The 12123-nt window shown below is 39.4% G+C and overlaps 1 protein-coding gene across 1 annotated transcript in view; it reads right to left on the minus strand.

The window, feature by feature from the left end:
* Positions 1 to 12123, minus strand: part of LOC132131684 (rho guanine nucleotide exchange factor 3-like) — an 86511-nt gene continuing 74388 nt past the window's right edge. Inside the window, exons 6-12 of the mRNA XM_059543748.1 lie at positions 9241 to 9303; positions 6303 to 6399; positions 5520 to 5596; positions 5014 to 5271; positions 4741 to 4911; positions 2420 to 2606; positions 1 to 299 (exon numbers count right to left, since the gene is read on the minus strand). Coding sequence (XP_059399731.1) covers positions 1 to 299; positions 2420 to 2606; positions 4741 to 4911; positions 5014 to 5271; positions 5520 to 5596; positions 6303 to 6399; positions 9241 to 9303 — 1152 coding nt within the window. The remainder of the gene's footprint in view (positions 300 to 2419; positions 2607 to 4740; positions 4912 to 5013; positions 5272 to 5519; positions 5597 to 6302; positions 6400 to 9240; positions 9304 to 12123) is intronic.

Below are 12123 nucleotides of genomic sequence, written 5' to 3' on the forward strand. Positions count from 1 at the left end.
TCACACTTTCACAGGGGTGACGGTTACATCTGTCAGGTGCATTGGAGGGCACTCGATGGTCAGATCCACGCTGGTGTCAGTGGTGTCCATCATACTGTAGTCCGAGCACGGCCTCGCTCTGTCCTGGCATGCTGTCTGCGCTGAAGGGAACTGTGGCTCAGATTCTGCACAGCACACAGCTTCTTTGGCCTGTCGAATGCAGTTAAGCCACTGCTGTTTATTGAAGGCATCGCTGGCCTGGAAGCAGAGCGTCTGCAGCTGTCCTCCGCTGCGAAACACCACCCGGAAAAAGTTCTTGGCTAGATGGAGACAAACAGAGATGGACATGTTCAGAGCAGCTGTTTTGGCATCTACAGGTGCATCTCAATAAATGAGAATGTCTTGGAAAAGTTAATTTATTTAATTTATTCAACTCAAATTGTGAAACTCGTGTATTAAATAAATTCAGTGCACACAGAGTGAAATAATTTAAGTCTTTGGTTCTTTTAATTGTGATGATTTTGGGTTGCATTTAACAAAAACCCAACAATTCACTTTCTCAACAAATTATAATACTTCATAAGACCAATAGAAAAAAAATCTTTTATTTAATTGTTGGCCTTCTGGAAATTATGTTCATTTACTGTACATGTACACAATATATACTTCGTAGAGGCTCCTTTTGCTTTAATTACTGCCTCAATTCAGCGTGGCATGGAGGTGATCAGTTTGTGGCACTGCTGAGGTGGTCTGGAAGCCCAGGTTTCTTTGACAGTGGCCTTCAGCTCATCTGCATTGTTTGGTCTCTTGTTTCTCATCTTCCTCTTGACAATAGCTCATAGATTCTCTCTGGGGTTCAGGTCTGGTGAGTTTGCTGGCCAGTCAAGCACACCAACACCATGGTCATTTAACCAACTTTTGGTGCTTTTGGTGCAGTGTGGGCAGCTGCTAAATCCTGCTGGAAAATGAAATCAGCATCTTCAAAAAGCTGCTCAGCAGAAGGAAGCATGAAGTGCTCCAAGATTTATTGGTTAACGGGTTCAGTGACTTTGGTTTTCAAAAAACAGTGCACCAACACCAGCAGATGACATTGCACCCCAAATCATCACAGACTGTGGAAACTTAACACTGGACTTCAAGCAACTTGGGCTATGAGCTTCTCCACCTTTCCTCCAGACTCTAGGACCTTGGTTTCCAAATGAAATACAAAACTTGCTCTCATCTGAAAAGAGGACTTTGGACCACTGTGCAACAGTCCAGTTCTTCTTCTCCTTAGCCCACGTAAGACGCCTCTGACGTTGTCTGTGGTTCAGCAAATTCCTTGGACACGTCTGTGTGTGGTGGCTCTTGATTCCTTGACCCCAGCCTCAGTCCATTCCTTGTGAAGTTCACTCAAATTCAGAGTGTTCATTTAGTTTCACAGTTTGAGTTGAATTACTGAAATAAATGATCTTTTCCATGACATTCTGATGTATTGAGATGCACCTGTATAGTTCTGACCTGTGTGAAGCACAAGTAGATTAAGACGGGGATCCTTGACCCCACAGAATCCAGATACAGTACTGGTCAAAGGTTTGGGATAATTAAGATCGTTTTAAATGTTTTTGAAAGAAGTCTCATGCTCACCAAAGCTGTAATTATTTTATCAAAAATACAGTTAAAACAGTAATATTGTTAAATATTAATATGATTTAAAAGGTTTTCAATTGGAATATATTCTACTGCTTGATATTTGTGTGGAAACTGTGATAACCCAAACATATGAGTGGCAGTTCAAGTAAGATCTACAATAATAATAATAATAATAATAAAACGATTTAGTAAGGACACATTAAATTGGCCAATTTCCTTTTCAAATTAATGGTGTTCTTTTTAACTTTTTATTATTCAAAGAATCCATAATCACAGTTTCAAAGTAGCAAAGACGGTTTCCAATACTAATAAGAACCATTATTAATAATGAATTAAAACAGCGCCAATAAGAATTGATAACTGATCAACAAACAGTATGTCATATGTGAGCAAATTCAGCACTTAAATAGTTTACATTATTTAAAATATAATTACAAAACATATTTCATGACATTGTCTTTTTAGAGCTGAATTCTGTTTGCGTCAATGAATCACACTGTAAAGCTGATTTGGAAATCTGTATTGTATAAAGTGCTATAGAAATAAAGGTGAAGATGAATATTACTGTTTCGCTGTATTTTTGATCAAATAATTGATAAATGCCAAACTTATGACCTGTATTGTTTAACTATCCCCTTGTGAAGGACCCTCTTCCTAAAAATATTATATAAATATACACACACTGTGAAAAAGTGACAGTTCATTTTCTCTGAACTTCTCTGTATCCCCACTAGATGTTAAATATCTGGTGTATCTAGTGTGAGGTTGGTGCATTCTTGGCCCAAGCCCTGCTGAGTTTGGCACTCACTGCGCTCGCTGTTGCTGAAGGCTCCTCTGATGGATCCTCCGAGGCGGATCTCTCCGTCCTGCAGGTCTTCCCACTCCAGATCTCTGACGGGGATGGGCTGCTGGTGAAGCTGATAGCACAGCTGCTCATTCTGGGTGACGGCCCGGGTGACCACCAACACGTCCTGAAACAGGAACACATGCAGCTTCTGCAGAGACAGAGAAATGGAGAACCGCAATAACATGTGATGCAAATGTATTCATTAACTTTAGTTTATTTGACACTGAAGCAGTGAAATGAGTTCTGTAGGCAGATGAACGTCTGGGTAGGGAAGTGATCTTAAGTCCATGTACCGTATAAACCCATTATATTTTGAAATAAAAAAGGTAAAGAAAGCATGAGAGAAAATATTGGTTTCACTGCAAATGTAAATATTTGACCGTATCATTTTATATTTACTCTATTTATTTCTTGAGTTACTGAGGATCAAGTGTTGCTACTGACCCACAGTCAGAACTGACAACCTTTGAGACTTTTTTTAAATTAATAGATTAATAATTCAATTGTTTACTTGCTATTAAAAACATCCAGATCAAAGGTTTAGACTAATTATTTTGGTTATTTTTGGATGCTGAAAAATGCCAAATACTGAAACTGTAATCCATATTTATCCAGTCTGCAGTTCTTTAATTTAGTTCTGCCCATCAAAAATTTAAAAAGTTTAAAAAAAAAAGTTAGACTGAAATGCAAAACAACCAATTTTATTTTATATATGGTACATTAACTAATCACTGAATTAATTATGCATCATAGAATGAGGACATAAATTTACATCATTGGTGGTAAGATGTTAGTTTTGAGAGTTCATTCCCACTTGCTCAAATGCAGAAATGTTAATCCACGCATTTATGACCTCAAGGTTAGATTATTGTAATGCTTTATTGGGTGGTTGTTCTGCACGCTTAGTAAACAAACTACAGCTAGTCCAAAATGCAGCAGCAAGAGTTCTTACTAGAACCAGGAAGTATGACCATATTAGCCCGGTCCTGTCAACACTGCACTGGCTCCCTATCAAACATCGTATAGATTTTAAAATATTGCTTATTACTTATAAAGCCCTGAATGGTTTAGCACCTCAGTATTTGAATGAGCTCCTTTTACATTATAATCCTCTACGTCCGCTACGTTCTCAAAACTCAGGCAATTTGATAATACCTAGAATATCAAAATCAACTGCAGGCGGCAGATCCTTTTCCTATTTGGCACCTAAACTCTGGAATAACCTACCTAACATTGTTCGGGAGGCAGACACACTCTTGCAGTTTAAATCTAGATTAAAGACCCATCTCTTTAACCTGGACTACACATAACATACTAATATGCTTTTATTATCCAAATCCGTTAAAGGATTTTTAGGCTGCATTAATTAGGTAAACCGGAACCGGAAACACTTCCCATAACACCCTATGTACTAACTACATCATTAGAAGAATGGCATCTACGCTAATATTTGTCTGTTTCTCTCTTGTTTCGAGGTCACCGTGGCCACCAGATCCAGTCTGTGTCCAGATCAGAGGGTCACTGCAGTCACCCGGATCCAGTACGTATCCAGACCAGATGGTGGATCAGCACCTAGAAAGGACCTCTACATCCCTGAAAGACAGCGGAGACCAGGACAACTAGAGCCCCAGATACAGATCCCCTGTGAAGACCTTGTCTCAGAGGAGCACCAGGACAAGACCACAGGAAACAGATGATTCTTCTGCACAATCTGACTTTGCTGCAGCCTGGAATTGAACTACTGGTTTCGTCTGGTCAGAGGAGAACTGGCCCCCCAACTGAGCCTGGTTTCTCCCAAGGTTTTTTTCTCCATTCTGTCACCGATGGAGTTTCGGTTCCTTGCCGCTGTCGCCTCTGGCTTGCTTAGTTGGGGTCACTTCATCTACAGTGATATCGTTGACTTGATTGCAAATAAATGCACAGACACTATTTAACTGAACAGAGATGACATCACTGAATCCAATGATGAACTGCCTTTAACTATCATTTTTTCATTATTGACACTGTTTTCCTAATGAATGTTGTTCAGTTGCTTTGACGCAATGTATTTTGTATAAAGCGCTATATAAATAAAGGTGACTTGACTTGCTGGATCTGCAATAAACTTCTCCAAGATTGCCTGGCTTCTGTCCATGCTAGTTTTTGACTGACAGTATATATCCTATTTATATAAGACCTTGTTGTTCAGGAAAGCAAGGACAGTTTTTGGGGTTTCTTCAGTGACACCTGACTAATAAATGACCTAACTCACGAACAGAGAGAGAAATGACTGAAGCTCTTACGACTCCTCTGTTGTTCTTGAGCTGTCCGTGGCAGCTGAGGATGCGTGAGCTGTCGATCAGCAGATCTCTCTGACCGCTTTCCAGATACAGCAAGCGCTCTTTATAGTAACGGCACTCCGACTCGCCCGTCTGAGTGTTAATATCCGCCACGATGCTCTGAATCATGTTCATCTATGAAAGACAGAGCGGTTAAGAAAAGAGACACAGGAGGAGGTGATGTTTTCTTTCATTTATAGTTGCAGTGTATGTCTAGTGAAGGTGACAGAGACTCACAGCATGATGGAGGTTCTGGCGGTCGGGGTGCTCGTTCGGCGTGTGTTTGAGGATCTCTCGCAGCAGCAGCGGGTACTTGACCAGGCGACTGCGGGGGATGTCCAGGAAGCTCCAGAGGTCCAGTTTGCGGCTGAAGGGCGACTCCAGACAGCGCTGGAGGAAGTCGTGCACCCGATGCTCCTGCTTCTTATGGTCCAGCAGTGCTTTGGCTGCCACCTGGTTACTGCAGTAACTGGTGTAGGTTTCAAGACAAGGGAGCTACAACCAGAAAGAAAGAGACTTATTCAGGGTCTGATCACACACACACACACACACACACACACACTACCTGACGTTCAGGTTGTTCCACACAAAACAAACTCACACATAAAAAAATGCACCTCATTTCTAGCAGACACACGACCAATAAAAACCACGTGTTGTAAAATCAGCAGCTCAAATCTTTTCATCAGATAGAGAGAACTTCATACAGCTGTATAAATAGCGTAGCAGGGAGAGCATCTTACCCAGTCTACTAGAATATGGCCCATGTGATCTGTCGAGCCGTCCGGTTTTCTGGCTTCTCTGAGTCGACTCAGCAAATCTACAAGATCAGAGAAACAGCTTAGCTCGTTTTTCACCACTTCAGCGTGCGATGCAACCCATGACGTTGACAAAGGACTGGTCTATATCAAATCTGTTCATATTTCAATCAAAATATTGTTTTTAGAAATTCAGGGAAAGGAGACAATCTCATGTGAGCTCATTTTTGTGAACTGATCTACATAATTATGCATTTAGCAGATGCTTTGATACAAAATGCAACACTAGAGGAGCATGAGCAATTAGTCACAGAGCCAACAATATTTGCCGTATATGCCACATTTCTTAGAAAGCTAAGAGACAAGCTAGAACAGATGAGAGATGCAAGTGCATTGGTTTAGGGTCATGAAGTGGCTTCTCGAAAGTTGTGATGTTTTCAGCAGTTCGGCTGGAGAGTGTGAAGAAGAGCAACTTTATGTCTTGTGATGAAGAAACAACGGCACTGATGGCATGTTTTTCATCTCACATAATTAAAAGCATTTAAAAAAACAATAAATCCATATTCTCCTTTTGCTTAAGCAGTCAAATGGTATTATGACTAGCGTACAGTGCAATTTCTGTTACATGTTTTCTGATTTGATGTGGTTGTGTCCCATGCACAGCTTTTCATTTTCAGTTTTAATGAACAGATACTTGTAGCTGGCAATGTGTCACGTTGTGCCACACTGAAACACACACAGATGAGAACACATTGACTTCACGCTCACCTTCGTGCAGAGGAATGAGGGAGTCCAGCGTGCCGAAGATCTGATTGAGCTCGTGTTCGGTCATAATAGACAGCTTCAGCATGGGGTCACGATACGCCTGAGATGAGATCACACATCAGACAGAAGACACTCAAATTACTGTTCACAGTAAACACTGACTTAAAGATTCTCCACCAAAACAAATGCTTGAGGGTTTCAAGTTTAATGTGAAAACTATTATAATTATCAAATATCCATTCTGGTGAATTTACGAGCCGGTGTTAAACTAGGGCTGGGCGGTATATCGAGTTTGTATTTTATATTTTTAACAGGCAATATGGTATGAGGCAAGAGCTTATATATGGATATAACAGCAGAGGATACAGAGTGAGGGTGAAATGCATCATACAATTAGTCCTAAACATGATTCACGTGATATTCGATCTGTCAGAAACTCTCTCTGAGCACCTGCTGCTGAGAACACACTCAGGAGAGCTCTAACAGTTCAGACATTGTGTGAACCAGAGGTTAAAAACTATTTAAATACTGTTCAGTTTCTTGCACAGACCAGTCGTTTTGTGTCTTCACATGTCAATGTATTGTCACGAGACGCAGGGTTCAATTTGGTTGTGTGTATGTGTTTTTTTCTTATTGTATGTTTTAGCCGTGTTTCCCATCCACTTACATTTTATGACTGACAGAATGCAATGGTTTGAGTTAAAAATCTTGGTTTGTGTTCTACTGAAGAAACAACGTCATCTACATCTTGGATGTCCTGGGGGTAAGCAGATAAACATCAAATTTTCATTTTAGGGTGAACTATCCCTTTAATGTGTTTGAGATGCAGAACTTACATTTCACAGCTATATATTCTCCATCTTCAGTTTTAATCGTACAGATAAGAGCAATACATCAATCAAATCTGTAAAGGGTCTACTTTTTTTGGATACAGACATAATAACAACAAAACTTTGTGCACTTATAAAATAAAGATAACAAACAAGGTGTGCTGTCTGCAGCCTTTGTCTGCACTGATCTTCTTTTACAAACACGTCATTAAAATGAACTGTAACTCCGTGAATACTCAACGAAGAGACATGAGAGAGATATCTATAGAAAGCTTGACATGTCTACTTTTAAACTAAATAAGTGCTGCTGAAAACAGATATTCTGTGTTAAAGTAATCCATATGAAAACAACGCGATGTCTGTTTTTCATGTCTCCCTTCATTATATCTAAATGTGACCACGCCCCCGCGCTGAACGCGCTATTCAGATTCAAACTGAAGCGCGCGGCTTGATACGCCCATAACAGAAGAAAAAGCAGCGAGACTGTTCTTCAAGTGTTTATTTTACTGTTTGCTTCGCGATGAGAGGAATAAGACATAATTCACCCCAAAAAGATGTGATGTGGTTGAGGATTTGAGGATTTGGATTTCCTCAGAAAAAAAAAGAATGAAGCACTTTATTCAGCAGAGATCATAAACATGAGTAAGTCTCTTTTTATTTATTTATATACTTGTACTAGTTTTCACATAACGTGTAAACATTTTACTAGTTAGACTTTTTCCAAAGACTTTTCCCAAACTATAATTCCTGACTAAATGTATAATCAAGTGAAACATTATGAAGTTTCAATAACAATATACAATATATACCATTCAAAAGCTTGATGTAAATAATATAAATGTAACAAATAAATAACTGTAACAAATGTAAAAACAATGTTTTTCTTTCAATTTATTCCCCCTAAAAAACCAGAAAAATATTCTCAGCTCTTTTCAACATTAATAATAATGATGATAATAATAACAACAAATGTTTTTTTTTTTTTTTGTAGAAAATAAGATTGTTAAAAGGATTTCTGAAGGATTGTGTGACTGGAGTAAGGATGCCAAACAATTTGTTTGAAAGTCAGCTTTGATTGTTTCTAATAAACTGTTTAACTGCTCCCCCAAGTGGATATTAAATTATGTTGTGGGATAATTAAATATATTCTAAATAAACTACAAACATAAAATTATATAGATTTATTTTGTTCTTGCATTCTTTCTTGTAACTCCTCACTCACAGTGGCACAGATGACTGAGAGGCTCATTATGCAGGCCTTTGTCTTCTCAGGTGTAAATCACAATGATATTCATGGTAGTTGACGCCTACTCGCATATGACTTTTACCAACAAAAAGTGTCTTAGAAAATTTAAATCAATATATTGTTTTCTGTAAGTGAGTAAACAAGATGATTTTCACATGATTTAGAAAGAAAAATTCTAGGCTACAAGCTCCAGTTCTCAAAAATCCCGGGAACCATTGTTCTTTATGTGTTTTTTTGCCTTATTCAAGTTTTTTAACATTTTTAGTTTTTCACTAACCATGCATAACATTTTTTTTCTCAAAAACACAATCATGTACATACAAGCATTTCACATTATTATAGCCCAGTTTGTGCTGATTACAGTGAGATTAGACTTTACCCATTTAGATATTTATAAGAAACTGAAAAAAGCACAAATGTCAGGGCATGACAAAACTTCTCCAGGCCCCAAAAATACCCTTAGACTCCAGAGGATTAATGTTAGAAAGTCATGGAAATATTTCCATTCTGCTGTCTGGAGCCTTCTGCATGCGATTCTCTGCTAAACTTCACAGAGTTCAGTGAACGAGCGCCAAACAGACGGAGCGCAACAGAATAGGAGTGTGTCATCAAATTGTGTCATATACAGTAGTGTGATAGGAGATAACAGTAATGGAGTAATTAAAAATATAATGAAATTAATCTGTGCTTGTGTTTATTCTATTTCAAAATAGAAAATTTAAAGAATACATAGATATTTACTTTATTTCACGTTTCAGCCAAAAATACAGAGATAAGAGTTTTTGGCCATATCACCCAGCTCTAGGTAAAACCAGGACTCAAAGGTTTTCATGCTGAATGAAGTGATGGGAAAAGCAGAGTGTACCATCTTGGCCAGCTTCAAGTCTTCAATCAGGTCCTGTTCTCCCTGAGACAGCTCAAAGATGGCCTGACGAACAGATGACAGGAAAGAAACAACAAGAGAAAGAGTAACTTATAAGTATATGTAATATATGAACTCTACAAATGGCGCTGATGTATGGCGACACGCTACGAGCCTCTCTCACGCTACGCTTAGTGTTAGTTTTAACTTTATTTATTAGTTTGATAATACAGCCTATGTCCTCCTCTATTACTTAAGATTGACAGACTCTATTGAACATTAGACAAAATGTTCCAAAACTGTCTATAACATCTATGATACCTGTGGATATTGACAAAAGATGAGAAAACTGGCGCTCTGGAAATCAAAGGCGATATGTGCGAAAGAGAGGAAGGTGAGGCTACGGAATCGACCTACACGGCCTCCAATACCAAGCATGCTGCTGGCAAACATGCAATCTATCAGCAATAAGATGGATGAGCTTCGCTGCCGTGTTAGTGTCCAGCGAGATCGGGGAAATTGCTGTGTGTTCTGTTTTACTGAGACATGGCTAACATCGGATTATCCTGACAGTGCTGTACACTTGGATGGTTTCTCTGTATTACGTTCAGACCGAGCTAAGGACACGACCGGTAAATCGAAAGGTGGGGGTGTGTGCTTTTTGGTAAACAACTCGTGGTACACTGACGCGGAAGTGATTTCTAACTCCTGTTCACCGGTCCTTGAACAGCTTACCATCAAATGTCGGCTGTTTTACACACCACGAGAATTTCCATCAGTTTTACTCACTGCAGTATACATACCTCCCCAAGCTAACGCCAAGGCAGCTTTGGATAAACTCTGTGACGCTGTCAACAGGTGTGTGAGGCTGCATCCGCAAGCTCTCTCCATAGTAGCCGGGGACTTTAACCATTGTAATTTGAAGTCAGTGCTACCGAAATATTATCAACACGTCAGCTGTGTAACCAGAGGAAACAAAACTCTTGACCACTGTTATTCAATCATCAAGGGAGCTTATAAATCTATCCCCCGGCCGCACTTTGGGAAATCAGATCATTCCTCTGTACTACTGCTCCCCATGTACAAGCAAGAGATAAAAAGGGAGAAACCCACTGTGAGGACAGTACAGCGCTGGACTGCTGAAGGTGAGCTTATGTTGCAAGATTGTTTCGATTGTACTGACTGGTCAGTTTTTTGTGATTCTGCTACCTTGCATGAGTACACTGAAGCAGTTACGGATTATGTTCAATTCTGTGTGGACAGTTGTATTCCCACACGTACTTTCTGTGTTTACCCTAATGAAAAACCGTGGGTAAACAAAAATGTTCGCGGGAAATTGCATGAGAGGACAGTTGCTTTTAAATCCGGGGATGATGCTCGTTACAAGATCGCGAGATACGAGCTTAGGAATACAATTAAATCTGCTAAAAAACTACATCGGGAGAAGATAGAGCGATATTTTTCTGAAGGGGACTCTAGGCGTGTTTGGCAAGGCCTACAAGTGGTCACCAGCTATAAGGCCAAACCTAGCGGCGTCATAAGCTCTGCTTCTTTCCCAAATGACTTGAACAACTTTTATGCTCATTTTTGAATGCACTGCTGAGGCATTGACGCAGGGAACATCTCCAACTGGGGATGTGCATGTTAAAGTACCTTCATATGGGAACACACACACACACAGACATATCCTCTCCCGATGGGGTTACCCTTGGCAGTCAAGCATATCAGGTCTCAGTTGCCGATACTTGTAAAGTTTTTAAAGCTGTGAAAATTGGGAAGGCTTCTGGGCATGATGGCATTACTCTGCGTGTCTTAAGGACATGTTGTAGTCAACTTGCATCTGTTTTTACTGATATCTTTAACCTGTCACTCTCTTTTTGTATGGTTCCGAATTGTTTAAAAAAAATCAATAATAATTCCTGTGCCTAAGAAAACAACTGCCACCTGTATGAATGATTTTAGACCTGTAGCCTTGACTTCTGTGATAATGAAGTGCTTTGAACTGCTTGTGAAACCATATATTAACAACTGCATTCCTGTCTTCACTGATCCATTACAATCTGCATATAGATCAAATAGAGCTGTGGACGATCATTGGTTTTACATTCTGCACTTCAACATCTAGAGGGTAGGGATACGTATGTCAGGATGCTGTTTGTTGATTATAGCAGTGCCTTCAACAACATCCGTTTTAATACCTCATCTGTGAGACCTGGGCCTCTGTACTTCCATCTGCAGGTGGATACAGGACTTTCTAACAGGCCGTTCTCAGACAGTTAGAGTAGGCACTACATACTCAGCCCCAATAGTGTTCAATACCGGAGCACCTCAAGGCTGCTGTCTTAGTCCTTTATTATATAGTCTGTATACTTATGACTGTATTGCAAAATATCCCACAAATAGTACTGTGAATTTTGCAGACGATACTACAGTGGTAGGATTATTGACAGCAATAATGAAACTGCCTATAGGGATGAGGTGAGTAATTTGATCATGTGGTGCCGGAGAAATAATCTGTCCCTGAATGTGGGGAAAACTAAGGAGGTCATCATAGATTTTAGAAGAAATAAACCCACACATACACCTGTCTACATCAATAACTCTGCAGTTGAAATTGTTAATACTTTTAAGTTTTTAGGCATTCATATTTCAGACTCCCTTTCATGGTCTTTCCACATCACCTGTGCCATTAAGAAGGCAACACCAGAGGCTTTACTTCTTGAGGTGTCTTAAGAAATATGGTATGTCACTAAATATTTTTTTTAAAAATTACAGTTGTACAATTGAGAGTATACTGACAGGTAATATTACAGTGTTGTTTGGAAGGGCTACTTCAAGTGAATTGAATCTTGGGACAAAGGTGGTTAAAACTGCATCAAAAATGAT

Source organism: Carassius carassius, chromosome 48, assembly GCF_963082965.1.
Source record: "Carassius carassius chromosome 48, fCarCar2.1, whole genome shotgun sequence".
Classification (NCBI taxonomy): Eukaryota; Metazoa; Chordata; class Actinopteri; order Cypriniformes; family Cyprinidae; genus Carassius; species Carassius carassius.